The 26963-nt window shown below is 39.1% G+C and overlaps 1 protein-coding gene across 1 annotated transcript; it reads right to left on the bottom strand.

Annotated features, from left to right (window-relative positions):
• Positions 1 to 4198: 4198 nt before the first annotated feature.
• On the bottom strand, positions 4199 to 19739 carry pik3cd (phosphatidylinositol-4,5-bisphosphate 3-kinase, catalytic subunit delta). Its single transcript, XM_085345643.1, has 22 exons — positions 19599 to 19739; positions 18454 to 18682; positions 16889 to 17115; positions 16388 to 16564; positions 15183 to 15338; positions 14621 to 14710; positions 13393 to 13614; positions 10231 to 10327; positions 9791 to 9921; positions 9440 to 9490; positions 9170 to 9337; positions 8290 to 8411; positions 8057 to 8200; positions 7842 to 7941; positions 7584 to 7750; positions 7119 to 7228; positions 6873 to 6951; positions 6610 to 6777; positions 5298 to 5421; positions 4950 to 5095; positions 4511 to 4643; positions 4199 to 4424 (listed from the first exon to the last, which is right to left on the bottom strand). Exons 1-22 carry the CDS (start codon positions 19737 to 19739, stop codon positions 4287 to 4289), a joined length of 3120 nt encoding a protein of 1039 aa, XP_085201769.1. The 3' UTR covers positions 4199 to 4286.
• Between the last annotated feature and the right edge of the window lie 7224 nt (positions 19740 to 26963).

Genomic DNA, 26963 nt, shown 5'->3' with positions numbered 1-26963 from the left:
TCCCCGGTACCCCTGCCGGCCACCAGGGGCGCCACCGGCTCAGCCATCATTGCACACTCATCAGTGGAGTCTGAGCCGTGAAACGTGGTCTGGGTCCGACAGCCGGGTCACCAAAGGGTAAATTCGGATCTCTGTATGGCTGGTCTTTTTAAAGAAATAAATAAGGTGATGCCGGAATTAATACAAAGTAGTGAGAATGTACAGAAGGTATTTCTAGCTCTTCATAAGTTAAAGGAATCATAAATAGTAAAATAATATATTCGTTTAGGTCTATAAACTCAAGTTAAATTACATTCATGTGAGTTTGTGAGCATAAAATTATTTATTTATTGATTATTTCTTTTTAAAATTAGTTTGTTTAATTTTATTTATTTATTTATTTTTATTTTGGAGGTTAACTGTGGTGTAGACTCTTTATGCCTTTTTTTTTTCAATACTACACTAACAAAACAACAGGACAAATTAGGACAAGACAGACAAACTGTGCATTTAAATACAAATAACATACATTCAAATAAAAAAAACAACAACACAGGTTAATGTTGAAGGTGTATTTGATGTGCAGTGCGTAAAAGCTGAACACAGGCATTACTTTTGTTAGTTTTTGGCTCAAGAGAGAGAAGAAAAAATAAATTAAACGTAGTTAATAACAATAATTATAACCATTATAAAATAAAATAATAATACTAATAGCCATCATTATCATCATCATCCTATTTCCTATTTCCATTGTCATCGTCATCTTCTTTTTTGTTAGTATTATCATTCAACATATTATCATCATACATATGGCTATTAAAGTATAAATGAGTCTCTAACTACAAGTTAGAACCTTATAGCTTCATATAGCTATACTTATATCTACACAAGTATAGCTTTTATAGATTGTGATTATAATTAGTTAAAAAGTTAAAAAGAAAAATAATACTAATAAAAATAAAAGTAAAAAAAGGAGTCACTTGGGTCAAACAGGTAGGGATTATGTTGTAATATGTTTTTAAATGAGCCTCACCATCGCACATCTCTGAGCCACTTCCGTGTGTAATAGTTTTTCAATAAGATACCTCAGGCTGTTCATCACCTGTTTTGTGTCTGGATTGTTCATTACATGCAAAGGTTTTCGGCCATATATGCCCTATAAGCAAAACTGAATGTGACACTCCTGATTTAAGAGAAAGCTCACAAAATTCTTTTGCAAAGAACCACTCAGTTAGTTTTGCAGCACTTTTAATTAATGTCCAATGAAAAATATAATTTTCAAATTTTTTTGTTGAAAAAAAAAAACAAAAAAACAACCAACAATTCAGATTCTTACTTTTCAAAAAGACATTCCTGCAAGAAACTTATTAGCCAATTGAATAGAAAAGTTGATACTGCTTTACCACTCTCAAATATTTCGATGAAATATGATCAAGTAAGAGAGAAAAACACAAAAAAGCAGTCATGGTTTTACATAGCTTCCACAACATACTCATACTTAATACAGATAATCAGGCCAGACTGCAATATCTGTGACCAACATCTATACCAAAACAATAAACAGATGTGGACACATTTGTTGGACTTTATCACATCTGCAAAAACCACTGTACATTATCACAAATCACTTTATTGCCACTTCCTCAAATATGGAAGCTAAACTGCGAATGTTTCTAATAAACAAGGGGGCTACTGTGTATAAGGAGGTACTGAAACTAGTAATTTATTTTTGTAGTGGTGTTGCACACCAGACTGATATGACCTAAAGAATAGTTGGAGATAAGCAAGTCCCTCAGACTTGAAATGCTGATGAATATTTAGGGAGAAATGGAACATGGGGGTGACTTTGGTTGATTTGGCCTTTTTCCAATCAATCTGCCTATTTGAAGTTGCAAAAACGAGCGTAACATTCAGTTAACAAATGGCTTGGATTCTAGAAAGTTCTCCCTTTACACTCTGTTTACTGACATCATGTTTACCTCCTCATAACATCTGAAGCACAAGTAAAAACAGGATGCAGAGAAAAGTCTATACTGCATCTCATAATTTTTAGCTGCACGCATGTTAATCAGGGCAGAGCCCGAAACTGATTCAGCAATATACTTTACAATTTGCAAAATAAAAAAAACACACACACAGCAAAGAGTAGCCCATTAATTTGTTTTTCCTGACTTAAACATGCAGTGCTTAGTGGAGCCCACATTGAAGGACACTGGCGAGCTGTATTTTAGGTCTGTTCCACAGTGAATCGCTCAGTAGTTTAAGGTACCTTAAATCCTCATGCTGTGTAATCTACACCTACACTTGCTCTAACTGTACAGAGACTTGTACAAAAAGTAGAGACCTTTTAAACCGTTTTGCAAAAATAAAAGAGGCTATAAATAGCACATTATTTTCTTTCATTCAAGTGGACCCTGCACGACTTACGGAATGACATACAGCATGTAAAGTAATGCGAATGCACCACAAAATGAAATGACACAGCATACGAGCTCACTTTAAATAAACGCCATATTTTACAGCATCAGATATGTCAAAGTGTGGTTGTGCTTGACACTGCAAGCATGAAATCGCCCTCATGGCACCTTGTACACCCATTAAAAAAATGCAATGGAGATCACAGTTTAAGTGCATATTTAAATATTAGAGAACACACACAGACACACACACACACACACACACTCACAGATGCGTACTGCTCTTTCTAAGATCATAGACCTAGTCCAGGTTTACACTTTCAAAGAAGGCATGACATCAATACTGCATTTTGAGAAAAACATCCACAAGTCTATGGCTTACATGAGTCTACGGATTGTCTTATTCTGGGACCTGCTGAAGCTTTTTTTTTCTGTTCTTTTCACCAAACATATATGAGATCTTTGCCTTGCGCATAAAAAAAATCGTATATTTCTCCAGAAAAAGGGAATAGAAAAATAAAATAGAATTGTAACTTCAAAATCTAAAATAAAACTGATTACACTTTCATGGTGTCTTTTAAATATGACGCTGGAGTCAGCAGACAGTCTGCTTAGCTTAGCATAGTTAAAGCAAAACAGCTAGTCTTTCTAAAGGAAACAGTCACTTTTAAAGATCACCAATTAACATGGACTGTGCGCAGTGCTGCAGTGGTGAGCACTGTCACCTCAAAGAAATAAGGCTGGTCTGCAGTGGGGGCTGTGGTGGAGTTGGCATGGTCTCCTGTGCGTATCCCTGTGAGGTTTTTCCTCCCGCGGTCCAAAGATATGCTTGTTTGATTAACCAATCATCCAAAATGGTCCATAGATGTCCATGGATGCGAGGAGGGACATTACCCCGCCCCTTTCTCAATACCACATAATATAAGCTCCACCTTCCCTAGTACCCTAAAATGGATAGGATAAACCTAGTATACTTAAATCTCACTTAAGCTAAAAGGCAAGTAAGTGTATTTCTTAAAATAAGAGTAGTATCAGGGTACCTTTAGCTATAGGTACACACAGCCTGGTACACAGGCATGTTTTCAAAATAAAAGTCCTACATTTTCTTAGACTATACTATAAAATGCTTCATGTGTATTGGCACATATTCTTCTTCAAGGCAACATTAGACAACAATGTTAGAACGACAAAAAGCATCACCTCTTTTTGAAATATTCTTTGCGACCTAACAAGTACATCAGCACTCATTAAGTAGTTACCACAGTTAAATAAAAATACAATAATGATAATATATATATTTTTTAAAAAGACACGTTTTGCAAAGATACAGTTGAAATGAGAGGAAATAACCTCATAACAGCTATCGTGGGTTGTAAACCGTACGAAAGTCTTGAGGTGAAACTGCTGTTCCCTGCCGAACAGAGCCTCAAGTCATCATAAAGTTAGTTTGCAGCTTGCTCCCTGTTGAGTAATGCAGTCGATGAGATGAACTTTCTGTTTCGGTGATTCATGACACTTTGCATGAGCAGGTGGTTTTCAAGTAGCAATTTCAGCAAATCAAAAACAGGTTTATTCTCTGGGTTGAAATGCTCCTCGTGGCAAAGACATTCCACTGATATATGGGAGGAGGATGAGTGCGATGGATTTTCTTCACTGTGAAAATACTTGTGTGTGTGGAAGTGATGCTCCAGGATTATCTCATTATCTTTGGATGCCTCTGCTTAGTTGTTATTTACCACATACAGGCCACTGAGATGTAAACGTTTGCTAAAGAGCTTTTCAGAGTCTTTGAATTCCTTCTGTCAAGTAAAATATTAGACTGTGTTTATGTGTATAAGTTAAAAATCCATGTATTTGGCTGGGCCTCATGTTTCATTGGTTCAGTGTTCTTCATGGTCTATTATCTTTGGCCAGTGAGTGCATCATCCAGTTGACCTTGGTCTTCCAGCTTTCCCGCAAGGCTTCGTTGAACTTTACTTTGAAGTTCTTCAGCGCCTCGTCCTCTGTTTTGCCCAGCGCTAAAGAGTCCTTTTAAAAACAAGAGACCACTAATTATTAACATTGTTGTCATTCTCCTCATAATCATTAACTGCTACATCATAACTGTGGCATACCTTTAGATACTGTATGTCTTTGAAGGACGTGAGTTCAGGTAGCCCCGCTGCCTTCATCATGGCGAAGAGGTTGACAAACAGCGTCCCGTTCCGACACAGGATCTTATAGGCCCGCTCACAGTACTCCCTGAACCTGATGCAAAAGATGCAAAAACAAACACGTTTCATAAGTTAGCAGAACCCCAGAACAATCCATCCATCCTTTACTGCTTATTCAATTCAGGGTCACAAGGTGCCTGGTTCCTATGCCAGGGTACACGGTCTATTACAGGGCCAAGACAGACAACACAGACTCCACACAGAAAGGCTCCAACTGACAGGTGGATTTAAACCCAACTCCTTCTTGCTGTAAGAGGACAGCGCTTGCCACTGCACCACTGTGCCAAAGTCTATAACTATAACTACGTACGTGTGTTAGAGTTACATGTTTTTATTGTACCTCTCAAATTTCTCACTGTTGTTTGTTCGTCCTTGCTGGATCACGTGGACAAAGTCATACGTCAGGATAAAAGGCACGCGCTCCCTGTTGATCCCGAGTTTCCGCTTGAAGTTGCCCAGGAAGTGCCCAAAATCAATGTGGAACAGCTAAAAAGCAAAGTCTCACTTTAGTCACTACGTCTGAGTCTCCCAAACACTGACTGACCTAAACAATTTGACTCCAGCATGTTTCACCAAAAAATTATTAGAATATTACAAAGCACATTTTTTTTACCAACTCCAACCAAAAACATTACACATCAATCAACAACATAATTTTGCTGAGATTCAAACGTGCAGTAAATCTTACCTGTCCAGTTTCCCTGATCATGATGTTGTCATTGTGACGATCTCCGATGCCCAAGACGTAAGTAGCTACACAGTAGCCAGCGCAGGACAGTGTGAACTCCTCTATCGCTTGATCAAGTTTGTCCCTGGTGACATAAAAGGTCACAGAAACGAGGAAGCAGAACGTGAGCGAGTTGTGTTCTTACAGTGCTTTCACACTTCTCTTATATTTCCTATATCAGCCTGCATTACACAAACGCAGCCATGAAGCAGAGTGTCATCGGTGACAGAGCATATGAAATGTTCAAAGAGGAGTTCCTGTGGCTGATTAACGCCTGATCGTCACATCCTTTCGCAGCCTAGACGTGCGGAGGGTTCATTGTGTTTTTTATACTAATTTTCTCACGCTGCAGTGTCCGGGCTAATTATCTTTGTATTCTGTGGGGCCATCAGCCTGGACACACCAACGTGAAGTACAGAGGCTTATTCATTACTTCTTCAAGGAGCTTTTAGAATAGACAAGACCTTCAGACTGTCTGGCATCAAATAAAAATCTACTCTCATTTAATGCTGCTAAAGATGCTGCTCTACTTTGTGCTGCTCTATCCGGTTTTAAAATGCTACAAGGAAAAAAACACTTTTAAGAAAACAATTTAAGTAAAAAAAAGAAAAAGAAACTACAAGATGAAGCAGTACTGTTTACTGCTCACAAGAAGTGAAATATTTATATCAAACTATGCAAGTTTTCCTGAATGGGACTGGGAATAGGATGAAGGCTTGTGTGCCTTAAACACCCTTTTTTTCATATTCTTAAATCTTATTTTCTGTCCTTCCCCTCCCCCTTCTTTTCCACATGAACAAAAATGGATAATTGATCGCAAACATATTATTGTTTTACTTAAAAAATATCAATACCCATCTGTGGCTCAATATACGCGGCTGCTTTGTGCTAAAATCAAGAGGAGTCGATGAAATGATGAGATGCCGCTTTGGAAAATTCACATGATGTTATCGCGAATTTCAAATTGAAAAACTTCTTTCTTGACACTTGACAAGTCAGCGCTGTCCTAGGAGGACTTGGGGAAGTCCCCACAACAACCTGAGGGAGGTTTATGGGGGGAAAAGGGTGCATATGCGGATTAGCTCACCCCACTCCTGCTCTGTGTCTTCTGTGTGGTTTTATGTCATGCTTGGCTGTGTGTATAATGCACCTAATTTGCTTTGCTTTTTGAGGTTAAATAGGGTCATCACCTCTACAGAGTGTCTACACCAAATAAGATGACAATCGGAGAGCTTCTGAGAGTTGCCATTGTGCCAGAGTTCATCGTACTCACTCGGGATTCTTCGATTTGAGCCAGTTAAGCAAGGCGTCCTTGTTGAAGGCAGCGGTAGCGGCGCTGTTGCTGCTGTTACGCTGGATGTTGGCAATTGTGTCAGAGTTCTTCACAACCTCGATGAGCCCCATTTTGTTCCCGGTCGACAGGCAGCCGTACGGGATCATCCTGTGTTTGCCAAGTCGAAAAATGAACAGCGTTAAGGCTGGTGGACAAGATTTCCCCGTGCACAAGAGGCAATTAGTGTAAGAACCAGCTCCTACCTGAGATCCAGACCTTCTTTCTTCCACAGATTCTCCATGAGCTGGATCATCTGCAGGGTCAGCATGTCTTGTCGAAGGTCTAAAGGTGACAAGGAGAAATTGATATATCTAATCCTAACTTTTCTCTCGCATGACTCGTTCCAAACCCACAGTTTTTATCTTCCCAGCAGATTTGAATGTGCAAACCAGCCCTTAAACTAAAACAGGCACCTTGAGAAAGGCATGTTCGACCTTCTTGTCTCTTACCATCTCCATTTTTGAAGATAATGCCCACCATGTCTCCTTCAACTGCGGGATTCTTGAACATCAGCCAGAGTGGCTTCATCTTGGAGTCCATAAATCTGCATCTATCAGTACTGTAACAGCAAAAATGCTCATGTTCATTTTCATCCTTGTACATATATTTTTGCTCAGTAACTGATATCCCTTGTGAGCTGTTGTATAAAAATGATTTTTTTTTGTCCATGACGACACTGACAATGCGCTCATATGTTTGTAGGAGGGAGAAATGAGAGTAAGTTGCTGTGATCCTGAATCAACTGAAGAGTTAATTTCTCCGTGTACCACTTAAATGTATTTTTTTTTATTCAGTAAAGCCAGAAAAGGAGCCAAAGTGGCCTTTGCAAAATCCAATAAGGAGGACAATAATGCATAAAACAATTATGCTCTCTTGTGTGCGTTTGCATTTGTGTGTTTTTCTGGGCCACTAACCAGATCTCAGAGAGGATGATGCTCGGGTTGAGTGGTGACAGAAGGTCTGACAGGGCCTCCAGGTAGGACTCTTGTCTGATACACTGCTTCAGGTCCTCTGCCGTCACCTTCTGGGAGCCCAACTTGACAAAGTCACTCAGAGCCTTCATTTTGCCCAGAGCCTCATTCTGAGTGTGTGAGAGTTAACACAGAGACTGAGAATCAGTTGAAAACACACAAGATCAAAGCGAAGGTGAGTAAGAATCAGGAGGTGATTACCTGTTTGGTTAAGAGCTTGATGTGATGGATATTTCCCCTGCAGTAGGCCTCGAGAATCAGGCCAAAGCGCAAACCCACAGATGCCACATGAGTCTCTGACCTACAATAGACACAAATCTCCAGTCAAACAAAAAGCTGACTCGATCTTGTTTTTCTTTCTGCTCCCTTTTTTCTAACTAGCTTGTATTTTTTAAAGCTAGCCCCTTCTCACTCACCTGAGATGCCAAAACAGAAAATGTCCGATCCTCCTGTTGGACAGTGCCCGTTCTAACAAGAAAGTGGTAAGGTCACAGTCCAGGTAGGACTCGTACTTCAGGACCTGGACCAGCTGGATCAGATAATGAAGCAGCTCATCATCACTGTGTGCAGAGAAATGTGGCTTATGCGGTTAACAGTCACAACACAGCATGCCTGGCACTGTAAGCTTCTGAAACAGATGTGTGTGTACCTGAGCTTTCTGAGGCATCTGATAGTGAAAGAACGAACCGCTGGGTCGGGAAAACTGTAGTCTAAGAGCTCCAAGGCGTGGATGGCAGGGAGGTCTGGCCAGTTCCTCAGTAAATTCACCATCTGAGGAGAATCCAAGAATTATTTTCTAACATGATGAGAAAAATCAAGGAGATTTTGACAATTTGAAGATTAAAGCAGGCTGCTGATGTTAATTCACAACTCGATATTTCTTTCTGCGGCAGTGACATTACTATAATTTTGCATGATTCACTGTTAAAACATTCCTTAGTTTTGAAGCTCCAAAAACCTGTAAAGTCACACATTTTCTTGCTCTTGTTACAACAAAGGTTTACTGCAAGACCTCTGTGGTTGGTAAATATTACCAACATAATATTATAAATAAATATTATATTACATAGATCAGAGCTCATGGTTGCCTGTTTTCTATAGATAGAACTTTATTTTGAAAATGTAAAAGAATGAAGTACAGCTGGCATTCATGGACGTTTGCTAAAACAAAATAAAACACCCAATATAAACTATTAGTTGTCTGTATATAAGAAACTAAGAATACATACTGATATGGATATGTGTAACTGTAAAGAATTATAGACCCTTCACTCACACACACAGATACACACTTATCTACACTACATAGTATTCATCCCAGTTTTAATAATCCTATATAGACTATCATTTCAGATGAAAAATTTGACTTCTTTGAGCTTTTTTCTGATTCGTTCACTCCTTGTTTGAAATTTTGGCCACTTTAACCCTTAAAGCTAAGCTAATCATCTGAAACAAAAGGTTTTACATCTCCAGATCGACTTACAGACATCAGTGAAAAATACAAAGAATAAATAACGCTTTACTCGTACCTGAACTACATCCTCACGCTTATTCCACTTGGTGATGAGGAGGAGCTTGGACAGACTTTCAGGATAATGATCGCGGACTTCGGTGCGGAGCTTCCACAGGAGCTCTTTCTCGTCCTCGAAAAACTCGGTGTAGTTTTTGTTGTCCATGAATTCTTTGAGCTTAAAGTACTACAGAGAGCACATGATCCACACACAAAGTTATTAAATTTTCTGCTTTAAAAACAAAACAAAAATTCTAACTATGTAAAATTTGTCACATGTGAGTCCTACCTCGTCTTTAGTGGCTAAACTTAGATCACCATTCCTCTCCATGTCACATATCTGAAAACACGTGAGGATTATTGCTTGGACTGACTGTCATCAAACAAAGATCCAAATATGTGCTTCAGCCTCAATAAACATGACACAATAATTCTGTGTAAAAATCATAAAATGACTTATTCAAATAATTCATCATTAAGGAAAATGTTTTTTGGTATAAACTGAATGTATACAAATCCTATAAATTTCATTTAACTATATTCCATTAAATTTAATAAAATTTTACACTGTACTTCACGTTAGTTCACCTTTTTTTTTTTAATTGTAACTTTTTTTGTGTAGTCTTTTGGGAGATAGTACCTTTTCAAGTGGAGGGTAGTAGAGGGGGTGTGGCCGGATGTTGGGAAAATGAATGAGAAGTTCAGCGGCGCTGTCCACATTAGGGTTCTTCTCAACAGTTCCCATCGGGTTCAGCAGGTCACTTTTCTCATCTGTGATAAAAATATCATATATGAAATGATGAAATGTTCCATTTGGTGGAATCTTCTTCTCAGTTTTTAGTCTTTCGTCTAAGAAAACCACTCCCCCGCCTGGCAAACAGGTACTTCAGCATCTGCAAACAGGCTATCTTATTGCATCATAAAACACAAAATGTGTCACTATGTGTGATTTGGGCGGCAAGACGTGTCACTCTGGGCATTTCAGAAGCTCTCTGCGTGCTTCAAAGTGTTGTGGAGGAGGTGTTTTTTAAATTTTTTGAAGAGGATGAAAATGTAAGAAGAGGCAAGGCTGAAAAGTACCAGGAACACACGGCCATGTGGATAAGTGGAACTCCCCAGTCTTCAGCTGGTCCTTGTAGTCAAACACCATGGTGTTCACCCAGGCTATTGGACAATCCTGAAAAGACAAAGAGAGAAACTTTATTGTTTCACTTCACACACCATCTTCAAGCTTGAGGATCTTGGAAATGGTTTAAAACTGAGTCAGAGAATGTAAAAGATGTACAGAGGAAAACGAACCTGCATAGCTTGCAGCCTGAGCTGAATTATGTTTCCTCAGTTGTAATAAAATCATGTGCAATACTTGGGCAATACAAATCTTTTATATTTCAAGCTCTTTCCTCTCTGAAGATAAAAACGTTTGACTGAGAAATCTTTTTTTTTTTTTTGCATCATAAAAAATTAAAATCAAGATTCTCTAAAGGCAAAGCTTTTTTATTCTTTAATCTAAAATGCTTTGAATAATTAACCATCTCCTGCCCAACATGTGCTTTATTTTAAAGGTTCACTTGAATTCAAAACTTTAATATTCTAATTGCAATAAACACTCTGAACCTTGATTGCGGTATATTTAATTTAATTCACCGTTAGACTTAGAACCGCCTCCAAAAACATGACAATAAAACGTTAGGAGAATGATTCGTTTGTATTTCTAACTTCTAAAGTTCTCTATAAAAAGAATTTGGGTTCCAAGAAATCAGTAGAAAAATGACTTCCATTATTTCAGTGTGTTAAAAACAACAAAAACACAGTTAACACATTCAAGTTAAAAAAAAAAAGAAGAAAAAAAGGCAGTGCACATAAACAAGAGCGGCTAAAATAGCTCAACTTCCGCCAGCCTTTCTGCCGTCTGGCTGCAGGACTTCTCTTCCAGGCAAACAAAGAGAGAAGTGGCTCAGAAAGCAGAAGTGGTCTTAATGGCTATAAAACACACCTGGGCTACATGTTTTGGAGGTCTGCACAAACTCGAGCGCACAGCTGCTGCGTCGCTTCAAAACAGAAGATACTGCGACTACAGTAAAAGGGGAATTTGTTGTTCTTGTTCACTGTACCTTTCATTGTATACAGGGGAGGTTTGTGGGGGCTCTTTCAAATGTGGTATTTGAGTGTACTGCCACCACTGTAGCAGCTGTGCACCGTCCTGAACAGGACATATTTTATATTCATTTATATGACATAAAAGGAGCTGCTGCAAGAAGCTGCTGAAGCCAATCAGCATCCAACTGAATCCAACTTGCTTATAGTTAAAGTAACATATTAAATTTTGCATGTATTAATAAAATGAGAGGTCATTTGTTTGCTAGTAACATGCCGAGTGGAGCTTTTTTAACAAACATTTGTCATTTCGACCATAAACAGAAATGTGTATGGCATTGGTGTCAATTAATTAATTTTATCAAAAGTATGTTTTTTCCCCTCAGGTTAAAAGTTTAAAAATCTCTCTATGCTGGAAACTTCTTGTTATATAGAAAAGAAAAGCATAAATTCTCTTAAATTACTAATAATTAGTAGCTGCTCATGAATTTCTGTCAGTTGAATGACTGATTCAGCAGTTAATGTAATAAATGTTTTAAAGATAATTGGTGCATTAATGTCAGATCAGGTGTTATTGTCATTAGTATCTACATTTTGTGCTTTTTTAAACTATATTTTTGGGCCTTCCTTGTGTCAGGACACAGGGGAAGACACACTGTAATTGGATTCTGGGCGGATCTGAACTTTTTGCATTAGCCAAACAAAATACAGGTGTCCTGCTGAACCCAGTCAGCTAAACCAGCGTTCAGTTACTGACTGGATTTTGGCAAACAAATTACTCTTTCTTGGAGTGTTTGCCTCGCAGACCTTCAGGTGTCCTGATCAGCCTTAATTTTTCAGTTTAACAATTACACTGAAGTGTCGCCCTGGTATCACATACTTCTTAGTCAATACTAATTATTTTCAATGATGGAGCTGTAGCTAAACAATTATGTGCTTATCTTATTGTTAAACCACTAGTTTAAACCACAAATTATTATGATTTTTTTTGTTTAGAAATAAAACTTCATCATAAGCGGTAAAGCTTTGTGCAAACGATTACAATGCTTTTTATATTATCACCATTATTACTATGTGCTCCACTCTTCAAAATGTAATTTCACATCATTTTTGCATGCTTTGCCAGCCATGTATAAATGTATGCAAAGCTATATATAAAAGCTGTCTGTCATGCTTATTGTTGTAGGCGCACGTGTGCCTTTGTGTGCAGTGAGGTTTCTTTGTTTCATATATATACACACACACATACATATATATATATATATATATATATATATATATATATATATATATATATATATATATATATATATATATATATATATATATATCCTGTGTTGTGTTTGTTTGCCTAAAACATCAGTGAGAAGTAGGTCTTTAATCCTCAGTTTGATATATATCTTTTATAAAAATGTAGCCGTTTGCGTGGCCCATTAGTGCACTCCTTCACTCATTCAATTTTTGTCGTAATGCGATATACTAGCAAAGAGTCAATCAAAGAGAGAGTTTGTCTTCTGCTGCAGCCCTTACAGCAGAATAAACCTTTGAAAATGCAGCTGAACAATTGTTAAAACAGCTAGAAGAGTTGCAGGTGTAAATCCAACTACATGGATTTAATGTGTGCACTTTTCTTGTGCCTTTCTCTTTGTTGGCTTTTCTGAATTCATGCTTGTTAATCAAAAAAATGTTGCAAAGCCCTGCTGTAGATAAAATTGCTTTGTAATGTCTTAATCCCCCTCCCCCTCTAAGCTGTCAGCGAGCATGTAAATTTAGAAGGTTCAGTGTATATATATGTGTGTGTGTGTGTGTGTGTGTGAGAGAGAGAGAGAGATGAGGGCTGTGAAGATGAATTTAGAATTCCTTGAAAATGTTAGCCAATTCCTTCCTTCCTTGGACCGATGTGCAGATAAAAGGGCTGAAGCGGATGAAGTGTTAACCGCAGCCTTGCCACTAAGCACACTTGCACAACCCGACGCAGCAGAAACAACAGACCCACACAGAAGCTACACGCACTACACACAAGAGAGGAAACAGATCTGTTTGTGCTTGCGAACAAATTCACACCACCAGCCCAAAACACTGGCCTACTCAATCGAACGAGTAGTACGCTGAGACCCCAAAAGCACCACGAGTTACTGACACACTCACCGCTTTCTTGTTCTTCTTTTTGGTGCCGCGGGGCTTCTTGGTCTTTTCAATGACGCCGTAGAGCGCGAAACACAGGCGGCTCATGCGGGGCAGGTCGGCCACGTTTATGTCAAACTCCAGCTTCTGATTCCACAGCGGCTCGGAGCTCACTGTCACCTCCGAGCTCGTCACCACCTTACAGAGCAGCTCGCTGCCATGGAACAGACCAGCCTGCACTACAAGCTGCAGGGGAACCACAGATACACAGTAGTGATTAGATGGAGGCAAGACATGTGGTTTGGAAGCCGAAGACTTTAGCACTTTAGTGTGAAGGTGATTGTTTGTGGAAGATTTACAGACTTCACGAGATGATTCAGAGTTTCCTGTGTAATTCGAGCTATGAGTCAAAGAGTTTACACATTCGTAAGCGCAAACAGGTCTCCGTGCGGAGTCAGACACAAATGAAAAAACAACCGCCAGAGACGTAATTTAATACTGCACGACCATTAAGCTCCTGCCTTTCGCCAAATCAAGATAGTCCGAATTAACATTTACAAAATATATGAGCTGATTTCCCCCCTTCCCTCCAGGGGTTGTGTTTTCAAACCTCTGCTTGACATCCACAGACATGACTGATAATTATGCAGCAGGAAAAATTAGTCATGAGTCATGATGCTCTAAGGCAGCAGCACCCAGGAGTGCACTTGCACTTAATAACCCATCCAAACAGTAATGTAGTTAGTTATGAAACAGAATTACAAAGACAGACACACATTAACAGAATTCCCACTCTTTCTTTCACTCTTTCTTCTGACACGGAAGGGTGAGCATGGAGTATCAGCGGATGTTTCCACATCCTTTGGCTGTTCTCGTACGCTCACTGACAGTTGTCAAATTTTGAGATAGGTCAGGAGCCCGTCTGCAATAGTAACATGCAACGCCTTCAAAAAAAGAAGTGCATTTGAAAGCGAAAGAGGGAGAGCATGTAGTCTGTCTTTTTTCTTAGAATCTAGGCCTCAGAATGAGACGTAAAAACCAGATAGACACTCCCCACTTCCTGTTTTGAAGTTTTAACCAACCGCCTTGATGAATTATGGGAAATGTGTGGTCTGTACCATGTGACCCCCCTTGTCATTTACATGTCAGCCCCGCTGTTCCTACAACTGAAATTGAGATATTGGTAAACAAGTGAATGCCACATTTCATTGAGCAGCAAAGTGAGAGAAAACCCACGCAAAACCACACCGACCTTCATTCCCTCGTCTGCGTTGACTCGTTTGCCTTGCACCAGGTGAATGTGGAAAGGCTCATTGATGGACCACAGAGAGGAGGTGTTTTGCTGTAGGAAGAAGTCAGAGGAAAAAAGGGAATTTAATTTCTCACTGCCTTGCATTCACACGGTTGCTCCAATTTCCTGTTTGGCCACAACTCAAAAAAACGAAAAGAGGGTAGACGCAAAGTAACATCTACTTTCAAAAGAAAGTTGGGGGGGGGGGACTTTCTAACTGAAGACAACTGCCAAAAGATTTTTAGCTGCTTATCTGACGAGCTTCAGATAAAAGTTTCAAAACATTATAAAACGATATTTTTTATTATGCTAAAGCAGTTCCAACGTATGCTGCATGCGCAACTACAGCAAATGAAAGACAAGCCGTCAGATGTAAATTATCTACACCGAGCTGCGTGGCTTATTTCAAGTGTGCCAAAGTCCGCAGGCTAGTCGAGTAACAACTGCAAGAAAAGAGAAAAGGGGGAAAAAAAGAGCATGTGCTCCTCTTTTAATGAACGACAGCTACCGCCTGACCTCTTACCTTCTTCAGTGGCAGAGGAGGAGGTCTGGATAAGGAGCGACTCTTGTACACCTGGTTGCACATTCTGCCCTGCTCCTCCTGACATTTGGTGACGGTGGAGTAGTGCACCATGGTGAGGTGGGGGTTCTGGCCATTTCTCAAGCACGAGAAGATGTACTGAGGAGAGAGACAACAGAAGATTTACTGGCACAGCCATCAGTCAGTTCACCCACAGATATTTCCCAGTGTTCTGATAGCGCTGGTTAGCTCCTGAAGGCTGTTCATTTGCTGTAGGTTAATGCAGCTCAAATCTCATTATGTGTGGATGGATGCAGTTCCTTTCTGCAGGGCTGCTATACAGATATGAGTCACCCCTGCAGGTAGTTGGAGTTTCAAAATCAACAGTGGAGTCTCCGGCCACCAAAATCTTGACTTAGCCTACTCCTAACCGACAGTCATTTCAGTTATTATGGACCCACCTGCACAGGCTGAACGCAGACAAACGACACTAAACAGAAACTCGCACACATTCACAGAGAAAACAACAGCTTGTCTAGAATATAGAGAATGCAATTCACAGTTTCAACAAAGATCAGCAGAGAAAGTCCAACTTTTCACAGTTCGTTTTTCAGTTTGTGAATAAATAGATAAACCTTCATCTTAAAGGCGCTGTGGGTTAATATGTCAAAGAGCATGTGTATTTTTTTTTAAAGACGGATGCTGATATGAAATCAATTAGGTAGAATAGTTCATACTGAGTCTAGCACATGCCCACAGGAACGAGGAGGATAAAGGCCCCCTAGGTGCCTTCTGAAACACTTCTTTGTGGCAAAACAGAAAGAAAAATGACATCTGTGCTGATTATTTGTTAGCACATTTTTATGTCTCTCTGCAACTCGTCTAGAAGCGAAATACAAAAGCTATCATGGCAGAAAATGAGCCTGAAAGAAAATTGGACTCTTGGGAATTATCATCCAACAAAAACACAAACCCAAAATAAAATTTGACAAACCTACACAGGATTTGCCTCAAAGCCACAATACGAACATCTAAAATTTCTAGTCCAGAATTTGGTTAAAAAACAAAAATGGGACTGAGTCATTAAACCAACAAAACCAACTGTGAAAAAAGAGAAATAATTAAAGTGATAAAGTTAAAAAAAAATTCTATGCTGCATTTTCACACAATTTTCTGCTCCAAGAGTTTATTTTATTCGATTAACTCACTTTGAACTGACACAGTGGGTGTTTCCCATAGATGAAATCCCACCTCCCGTTGACCTGTAAGGTGTAGTCTTCAGGTTCCTGTCGCATTAAGCGGAAAACGGTAGCCTTCTTCTTCAGAGCGCTCTTCATCAGAACCAAGGGGAGGTCATGAGGGTCCTGCTGTAGCATGAAGCTTTCCTGTAAGAGCAACAGACAACATCATTCAAATAAAGAGTACGGCTTTACAGAAAATCTTAAAATTGCTGCTTGTTCCTGAGTGTTGTTTTGAAGGTAGTGTTTATGGTGTGGGAGGGGGCTTTCCAAAGGTGATCACATTTACTTAAAATCACCTCCACAATGTGTCTGCACAAGGTGGAACCACAGTTTTTCCAATCAAAGCTACTTTGCTTTTTGCGGGTTCCCTGCTGCCCCATCATACCAGAACATTAAATTTGATTAGTTTGAACAAACTGGACTGTATGACTCATGACAACTTAAAAAAACAACAACTGATGAACTCACGTCAGAAGCCTCAAACTTGACATTAATGAAGATCTTCTTGATGTTTTTTGTCTTGAGGCTCTGCGGCAGGGAGCAGCATGGCTCCAGTTCACATGGGAAGCTGTACTCCATCCACTTCTGCCAGGGCAGACTCTGTCGATCTTGAGCCTTTTCTTCGCAAAACGCCCTCATCTTGGTCCGAAACTCATTTACCTCGTCATTCTTCTGAGCTTCAAACTCATGCAGACCTGGAAAGTTGGTTAAAAAGTAAAAGGAGAACTTAGCTTATCATTTAATTAACTGAAACACGAAAAACGTTCAGATGAATAAAGAAAACATAGAAAAGAAATTATGCCATCAGAATAGCAAATTTTCCCTGACTAAATCTATAAGAAACATAGGCTAAAATGTAACAATGCTATTAGCCACGTTTAGCTTTAAGTCTGTATATTTGAAAACTTTATCCCTGAATTTTTCAAAAGTTAATTACACGTAAAATATGAGTGGAATCATATTATAACTATCTAAAGAATAATTATCATTCCACTCATAATATATTCAGAATACATGAGAATATGGGGGGGTTGCTAAACAAATAAATTAGCTTTAGCTAGTTAGCCTAGCCGAGCCCTACTTTTTCAGGTTAGCTACATTAGCTTATAGTATCTTTGGTTAATTCACAGAATCATTATTTTTAATTACTGTGAACCTACTGTAAAAACCAGAAATTCCTACAGCAGTGAAAAAACAAGAAAGCTTCTGTCATTTAATGATTACTTTTGTGTAATATGAACGGCAATGGCTGTAAAACCTATATCTCAAATTTAAACCTTCACATTTTTCAAAGCTGTGAAGCGGGCCAGATTGAAATCTCTGCTGGTCAGATTTTGGCCCCTAGGCTTTATATTTGACATTATTGGCTTATAGCTAGCCAGCAACCTGCTTTACTTGTAAAAAAAAAAAAAGACGATTAGCATCGTGGATATACTGTAACTCAGAAAGAAAATGCTTTTTTGTTAATAGTTCCTTCTTTTGAGCAAAGTGTTATTCTGCTAACTTTATAGTCTCCGAAAAATAAGAATACTTTTGTTCCAATTAGCATTTTAACTCTGCCAAACCAAGGCTTCAAAACTACAACCACAGCAACTTTTCATCAGTTCTCATGCTGTAAGTGTGCTGTGGCACTTGTTGCAGGGGTCTGGATCAACAACTGAGCAAAAGAAGACATTTTTGTGGCACTAAGAACATAGCAGAGCCACAGTAATGGTGACAAGTGGATGAGATCAAAGCTGCTGTGCAAACATTAAGACGTTATCAGGATGAGTGTTGCAAGTCAGAAACTCTCATTTCATTTCTCTTTTTTAAATGCATGCAGTCACTTGTTCTGTCTGACTCTGAGAAATCTAGTAGACTGGGCAGCAATTCAGGGGACTCGAGCCAGACTGGAATATCTCTATAGCTTAATGACAAGAACTCTTCTCTGTAATCATGACTGATTTAATCTCATAGAACAGTACCACAAACCCTTAAAAGCAAACAACAAAAAACAAACAAAAAAACCCTCTATAGACACTGCAGAGGCCCACCTTTGCCAATTAACAGGCTGATTTGGGCGTTGGTGAGTTTCTCCACCCGGTCGCCCTCCCTCGCCACCAGCCTCAGAACACACATGAAGGGCCGCACATCACTTATGCGCCTCGATTCTTCCTCCAGCTCTTCCCTTTCCGCCGTCTCGTTGATGCAGGTGAAGACGTATCCATCAGGATCGCCGAGTCCACAGAACAGGGCCTCACTTCTCGCATTTTTCCAAACCATCTGAAATAAGAGACAAGAGGGATAAATGAACACAAGAGCCCCAGTTTTGATGAGCTGCCATGCCCAGTTTTCATGAGAAAAAAAAAACAAGACTGTCCAGTTACTGTTTTCAAAATTAAAACAAAAGCAAATGATCCTCTGATTAATCTAATGAGCTGAAATAAAGCAAGAAAATCATTGTTTCTAAAGCTTTCCTAAAATTCCTAGTGAATTAGCAATGACTGGAGGGCCATTTCATCTATTGTTTAATTTATTTGTTTTATTTATTTTTATTTTATTTTTATCAGCGAGGTGTTATTACGAAATTGTGTTCTATTGTATTTTTATCTGTATTTACTGTACAGCACTTTGGTCAGCCTTGGTTGTTTTTAAATGTGCTCTATAAATAAACTTGACTTGACTTGACTTGACTATTAATCATCCTAACAGCATCCATGAGTATCATTACCTAACGCAGCTAAATCAAACAGCCCGTAGTGGCAGAAGTGTTGGCCCGTTCAGCAGCACGTTCACATTTTAACAGCAGATCTGCTTCGGCAGGGTGCTGGCTGTGTTTCCCAGGGAGGAAAGCTGCAAGCTCCCTCTCTGTCGGAAGCATCAGAACCGGGGAGCATTGTCTGAGCGGGGGCTGCGTTTTAATTAGTTTAATGTCTGAAGAAAACATTAAGTCAACCAATTTGTTTAAAAGCGTATTATTGTGACTGACAACAAGATTTTGCAGTCTGAGCGTCTGAGCTGTTATGCTGCAGTCAATCAATTACAGTCTCCTGGAAATACAGTGCTCTCTATTAATAGACGCAACGTGTGATTACATTACACATCCACATATCAGTGAGGAGTTGAGGTTTCAGAGACCCTTTTAAAAGCAGATGCCGATGCATGTGAGCGTTGGGTTGGGGTGGGAGGGACACTGTACCTTTTTGATGCTTTTGATGGTGTCGTTTCGAGACACGGGGAATTTGAGGAAGATCCCAGTAGGCAGCAGGAAGTCCATGTTGATCGCCTGGTCCCCCTCCTTCTCCCACTCCTCCTGCATCCCATACTTCCCTGGGGGCATGGTGACGGCCTCTCATTTACTGCCAGCTCCTCTGCTGCTCACCAGAACACGAGCCGGCTGTCCACACACAGAGCAAGCACAGCCGGGGTTAATATGTCCACTATTAACAAGTGTCCCTGCATGAGCTGTCTGCTGTTTGTTCCCAAAACACTGGATAATGCATCTTTAAGAGGTTGTAGTTGAAAAAGGAAGAGGACGTGCAGGTTGTAAATAACGTGAATGAATGGTAGCTTATTGAAGGGCCTGGCCTGCACCTGATCCCCTTCCTCCTGATGGTGATATAAGAGCACACAGATATTTAAAAAAAAAAAAAAAAGAAGATTAAGACGACCTGAGTGCTTCTATCACGTTTACTACGTGCAGTTCTGCCTTTAATGGTCAAAAGGAAATATTCAAGGGTCAAATCAGGTGAAACGGCGCTTAAAGAAACTTCAGCTTTCTGGTACATCTGCTGAATAAAATGCAAATCAGAAAAATGGAAATGTGCTTCTGCTTCCCGCAAATGTAACGAAGTGTGTGTGCAACGAGAACAAGTAGGGTTTGCAACGTAAAGTAATTCTACACTATTGATTTTCTTTGGTAAGAGGAAACTTGCGCTGTGTGCGCTGCATGTGAATAACAGATGTAGGCTGACTTGTGCCCACAGCCTAAACAATGATAAATAAATAAATGTTAAGCTTTTAAAATGAAGCTCACAGGACCGGATGGATGTCAGATACGCTGTGATATATCTGTATATTTTGAAATGAAAGGCTAGAATGGAAATAAAAAGATACGGCGCATCCAATCCAACACGCAAACGTGACGCTGCGCCGTTGTCAGTAAAACTTGTGTCATGGCGAAAGCCTTGCCAACCTGTTAGCGCACACACTTGCCTGTCAGCTCTACAACCCGGTCATCTCTTCATGGCTTTCCCCCCTTTTCCCCCCGTCTTCTTCTTTTTGTTGTTTTTTATCGCAGTGAAGATGGAAGACGGAACATCACGGAGACGTGGGTCGCTCAGATCCGGCGGCTGCAGGATCTATCCGTAAGGAGGAGATGAGCAGGGTGAGGTGCTGTAAATCCGAGCGCTCGTACGGCTCCTGTGAAGCAGTGGAGTGCCTCCCTGCCTCGGTGCTGTGCGCTGTCAATCAGTGGGGCGCTGATGTTGCGCTGACCCTGACGGATGAGCGGCTGCGCGCTGCCTCACCAGCTCTCTCGCTCTCTCTCTCTCTCTCTCTGCGCGCGGGCCAAGGGACCGTCCGCCAAAAGTTTGCGCGAAGTGAAAGTACACCGCTCTCTCCACCTCCCGCCCTCCTCCTGTCTTAGGTGATGTATGTAGGAGACTTTAAAAAAATATTTCAAGCTAAAGAATGAAACAATTAACTAAAACCAATTTATAAGAATTTAAGTAGAAGCCGAATTAGTCGCAAGCAGGTATGAGGGCATGTTTGGTGTCTGAAAAGTGAGTCACTTTCTGGAACTTTCACGCTATTAACGCTGATTTAATTTCCGTATACAGGCAGCAGGGGAGCACCTGCGTGAGTAAAAGCCTGTGATGAAAGAGATGTTTAATAATTCTGTCGATGTTAAATAAGAGGAGGACTCAGTGCGTCACCGAGTCGATGGGAAACTATTATTTCTTTCATTTTGGAGAATATATATATATATATATGTGTGTGTGTGTGTGTGTGTGTGTGTGTGTTACAACGCGTTGTCACACGTGACTACAAAGGCAACGTGGGATTTGGACGGTAGCGGTAGTGGTGGAAATCTTTCAAAGTAGCAATACCACAATGTGGATACACAAAATGATCCCCCCCTCCTGAGGGGAAATATTTGAAAATCTTGTGAGGGATGCAACATTTGGCTTGTTTCATTCATGAATGAGTGACATGAACGAGACATATTTTTGAGTAATAGGGACATAGTTTGTAAGCTGATGCTTTAATTTCAATGATGGTATAGAAGTTAAAGAGCAGTCCAATGCAACCTTTTTGGCTTTAAGGAGAAAAAAACAGTCTCACTTATTCTATAGGCAAACTAATTAACCAGTTATTCATGTAATAAATCTTTAGATTAATGAATGAAATCATCATTTTGCCTCTTGATTTGGCAACATCATCAAATTAGGAAAGTTTTGCCAACCTTTCAGTGAGGGTAATAAAACATAAGTAATTTATTAAATGAACAAAGATAAATTTAAGTAGGTTATTTCCTCTTTTGATTTCCTTCCACTTTTGCGAGTTTCACGAGCCAAAATAGATCAGACGAGGCTTTTAGTTTTTGGAATTCACACAGAGTTTAATTCAGTACATTCCCAGTTATTTATGTCTGAATTTATAGCTGCAAATAAATGTAAAGAAGCAGATATTTTGTGGGGGAGGAAAGACAGTAGATTCCAGCTGGCAGCCAGTCAAACATCTTAAATAACAAAATTAATCGTGTTTCTTCAGACAATTTTTTTCTTCTTCTTGAAATGTTGCCGTCTTCTGTCAAAGTGAAAATCTTGCTGGGAAGCCTGCCTTCCTGTTTTCTTATATCTGTTTAAGACTATTTGTACTTAAGCTTTACCACAATCAGTGAACAAAGACACCGCGCTCATCATGGAAGTGGCTCCCGAACCACGGCGGTTGTACTACCATAGAAAGGGGAAATGCAGGGGCCAACAACAACAGCAGCGTGACTTTACAACTGTTCACTAACTAACATTAGCAAACAGACAAAACAGGTTTTTCTTTTCTCTGAATTCTGTGCCAGACTTTTTCTTAGCAAGTCACATAACATGCAAATAAATAGATGATCTCAGTTGTGTTTGTTCAGTTTGGTTTGCAGGTGTTGATATTTCTGAGTTGTGGTCTGGTGCTGCTAGATACGTTAGCTTCCTGTTTAATGAGAGGCTACTGTCTTGAGCACTCAAGAGCTACAAGATTCTGATCAGTATTTAGAGAACACACACAAATATGTGTTTGTGAGTTCACCTCAGACCAGCTGGTAACCCCCCCCCAAAAAACAACAAAAAAAAACAGGAAGTGATTGTGCAGAAGAGAAACTGTTTGGCCAGATCGGCAGACTGAAAGCATGAATGCTTCCCACCCTTTGCCCCGAACGGAACTATTTTTCAACTACGAGCCAGAAAAACCCCTCGACAGTAAACAAGCTGCAGAGCTGAATCTCGTAAATGCGCTATTCATCTCGAATCTGATGGCAACTCAAGATTAAACTCAAATTAAGAAAACATTAGAGTTACAGTTTCGATAAAACTGAAAGCATAGCCGTTAATCAGGCAGTCCAACACATGGCACAATAAAAAAATTAAAAAAAAAACACCAACAAAGTTTAGACAGGAAACTTTTACAGTCATCATATAAACACATGTAGTTTGATCACGTGATGTTCAGACGTGTGTGCCTTGTTTACCGTCTTTAAGCTTACCCACAGTTCTGTGGTGCATCAGGAAAAGGGTCTTGACTTCCTTTCTGTGCGTTCTTAAGAGCTCGTGCTTCTTTTTTTATTCATATGCTTTTTCTCTTATTGTCCCTCGACTTTCTTTCTTAATGGGTTGTGTAATATACGACAGAGCAAAGTGGCTTGTCAGTACTATCAGGTCCCCATTTCTGTGGTTCAGAGAAAGCCGCTGTTTAACATCGGTTTGGCTCATTTATGCGACAGAAATCCCCACCAGTTTCACATTCAGGTAGAAAATGAAAGTTTTCTTCTTTTTTTTTCAATCCACTAGAGAAGTCTATCACCTAGATGTGATTAAAATGTAATAAAATGTGCTGAAAAGGAGTCGTGTTTTCCAGCTGGCATAATTTAGCACATTTGGTTTTGAGTTCACCCACGTTAAAGCACGTTGTTCGCCGTCTAGTCACGATACTCAGAGCTTCTTTGCATCACTTTGACTCATAAGATTCCCCAAATGGTTTTACAGTTTGCAGCCAAAACTCTGCTGCTGCCCTTAAAGATCATCTCACGTGAGGTCAGACACAGATGAAAAGAGATTTAAATGCTACCTGTGAGTTTCGTGACTTCTCCAGACACCCAATGTAGTTTTTGTGGAACTAAAATTGAGTAAGAGATGAGAAGAGATTTGAAGATGAGCCCAGTTTGGTTGCAATAGTTGAGTAAAACATTTTAAAAAGAAGCGGAAAGAAGAGGAAACCTTACATTAAGGGTGTTGTATTTTGTATATACATTTTAATTCAATTGATTTATTTAAAGGGAACAGTGCATATTAATGAACAACATGTCACTTTTCACCTGCCAGGTCAGAGCAAAAAAAAAAAAAAAAAAATAGGAAAGTTAACACAACATCAGACAGTGTACAGCAGTATGGTTCAGACAGCAATATGTAAAATTACAACATGAAAATTCACAGTACAAGAAGAAAACACATAACAACAAATAAATATAAAAACATACAGCATCAAAGATGACACATAAAATTAATGGTAACAGATCTGATTCCTCTTTAGCCAATTCACTTGTTACAGCAGCACAAGAAGAAAAGGTCAATTAGAGATATATTAAAAAATAGAAGTAGAAAAAAAGACAGAAAAAAAGCCAAAATACTATATTATGTGCACATGGTTACTATAGCTAGTACATTTTTTTTATTACAGCTGGAATTTTATTCCAAATATTATAATAATAAACATTATTTGGGGGTAGGGGATAGAATCAGAATCAGAATCAGAATACTTTATTGATCCCTGGGGGAAATTATTAGTTGAGATAGTTGAGAGATACTGATTAGTAAATAACTGGACATGAATACATGTACAAACAAAGGCAGCATAGCTCATGATAGCACTTTTTTTAGTTATCTAGAATAAAACAGGATCCAAATTGGATTGAATTAAATAAAGGTAAGCACAATAGCATCAGGAAACTCATCTTCTTGTTCTTTGGATGCAAACATATCTATTCGGTTTAGTTTAATTTAGTATTTTTCACTTGGTTAGCCCCACCTGCAGTTTCAAGGGGGCTTTTGATGCATGTATTTCACACCCTTTGCCGTGAAATTCATGCGGTGTGTCTGAATGATCTGAAAAAGAGGAAGCGTGCTGTGAAAGGATTGGACCTAAGATTAATCTTTGAGGGAGTGCACAGGGGATTCCAGCAAAGAGGATGAGAAACTGCTCTTGCTGACTGAAAATGTTCTGTCAGGCACTGTAGGGTAGACCCGCAGACCCCTACAGTCCAGTGCTTTGCAATTAATATAAGTCCAGAGAAGTGCTGTGTCACAGGAGAAAAACAGCAGCATTAGTAACTAAAATTAGATTTTAGTAATTTATAGAAGTTTCATTTCCTAAATCTACAAAATGTCTCAATATAATTGCAGTGACTCAAAGAAATGCATTTATTTCTAAAAGTGTCTGATCTAATGCAACCAGTCAGATTCTACCACACTGCTCTAGATGGAAAAGCTAAACATCTTAGCTCCAAGTGGAAGAACTGGCAATGACACTGTTGTACAGACATTTGAGTCGTCTGTTTCCCAGATTATTAATCTTACTAACCGCAGGGATCACCCGATTCTTCATCTCAGCTGGTGAAAATATTTCACTCTTCCAAAAATATTCAAAAACTGCAAATGTAATGCGATTCTCATCACCTCCACCTTACTTAAACTGCAGTGCTGCTTCTCATTTTAAGCATCATATCTGCAGAACATCAGCACATAATTAGTGATGAAGTCAGCATAACAAACTTCCAGTGTTTCACAGTTTAAATATGTTGACTTGCTTCTGCATGTAGCTTTTGATTGGATTTAAAATGATGAAGTCAGCTCAATGAAAAACTATATTACTTTCATTCATGTTTTGCATGGGATTAAGAAAGCATAACTTACAAATGATGAATTGAAATAACAAAATGTTGTGGGTAGTTTTGTGTTTGTTTAAAAAAAAAGTGAACATAGACAGTGGTGCAGGGAGGTTAAACTCCTTTCATATCACGGGTCATATATGACCCACTTTGAGATATGTTATTTAGAAAATGAAGTGCTATTACAACACAAAGATTTTAAGTAGTAAATGTTTAAAATTACAGAAATCTATAACTTATTTATTTTGGTGTACTATAACTGGTCACTGGCGTCCAGATTGGAGTCTGGTCCCTGCTTAAGAGGTTTCATGTCGATTGCTTTCCTCTCACTCGTTCAGTAAGTAGAGTGAAAATGTACTTGTGAGTGATGCCAACTTCAATGCGAAATGGTTGAAGTTAATCAAAAAATATTGAATTTCTAAAATTCAAAAGGGAGAAAATATCACTTAAAAGATTTGAAACAAGTTTGCACAATTTAATTTGTTTGATTAATTCAGCATTCAGGTTTGTAGAGTCATGGTTGTTACAGAGGGTGCAATGAGCAATCTCGAACACGTTTGCCGTTTACATTTGCTGTATTTCACCATTTATTCTAAACAATGACTCAGTGTTAAGCTTAGGCTCCCTTCCTTAAGATGATAATGCGATTTATGAAGATTAAAGGTGAGATGATGTGCAGAGAGGAAAAAACAAAATAACTTATCTGACGTTAACGCAGAATGGGTCGTCCATTCTCTGGAAAAAGGAAGAACCAAAAATAACATCAAAACTTAACTTGCAATGAAAGTGGAGAAAACAAAAGTGGAGGAGTACAGCTCAGGGCTTAAAGGGAAGGAAATAAAGAATTACACAGATGATGAATAATGAGATATGAAGATGGCTATTTATGAACTTTGGACAAGAAAACAACACATTAAGATCAGAGCGCAAACATAATTCATGTTGTTATTATGTGCAAGTTATTTTAGAAAGAGTCATAAAGTTACCCATGATAGGTCAGAAAGATATAATGGCATGATTTATGGTATTATTTGGTCATAAATAATTATTTTTTATACCTAAAGCCTTTTTAGAACTAATAAAAAGAAAATGTTCTGATGAAAAGAAGTATATAGTGGCTCTATAATGTAAGGGTACACACACATTTACCTTAAAAACAAAAGATCCCAACCCATCATGGTTATAGTGGAGTGAATTTGTGGCTATAAAATCGAAGTTTCCCTCCTACAAGACTCTTTCCTTCACCCTTGACCGCTGCCTGCAGTCCACTTACAGTTAATCTCTCATCAGCTGTGTAAATTCAGCTTTTCATTGCCATAGCAACCCTTAAAGATAATCATATGTTTTAACACTTCAGTGCAAGCTTCAGTTTGCTGAGGCAGGCCAGAGATCAGAATATTTAAAGACTCAGAC

Source organism: Diplotaxodon limnothrissa, linkage group LG20, assembly GCF_057381915.1.
Source record: "Diplotaxodon limnothrissa isolate DT_005_m linkage group LG20, D_limnothrissa_male_GT1.1, whole genome shotgun sequence".
Lineage (NCBI taxonomy): Eukaryota > Metazoa > Chordata > Actinopteri > Cichliformes > Cichlidae > Diplotaxodon > Diplotaxodon limnothrissa.
This window is presented reverse-complemented; position numbering and strand designations above follow the sequence as displayed.

Excerpts from the sequence above, each read along its gene's own strand:
- pik3cd (XM_085345643.1), bottom strand. The coding sequence starts at position 19,739 with ATGCCCCCAGGGAAGTATGGGATGCAGGAGGAGTGGGAGAAGGAGGGG. Across the intron at positions 9,922-10,230 it reads CACATGGCCGTGTGTTCCTG|ATGAGAAAAGTGACCTGCTG; the intron begins GTACTTTTCAGC and ends TTTTTATCACAG. Across the intron at positions 9,338-9,439 it reads GTTTAGCCACTAAAGACGAG|TACTTTAAGCTCAAAGAATT; the intron begins GTAGGACTCACA and ends TGCTCTCTGTAG.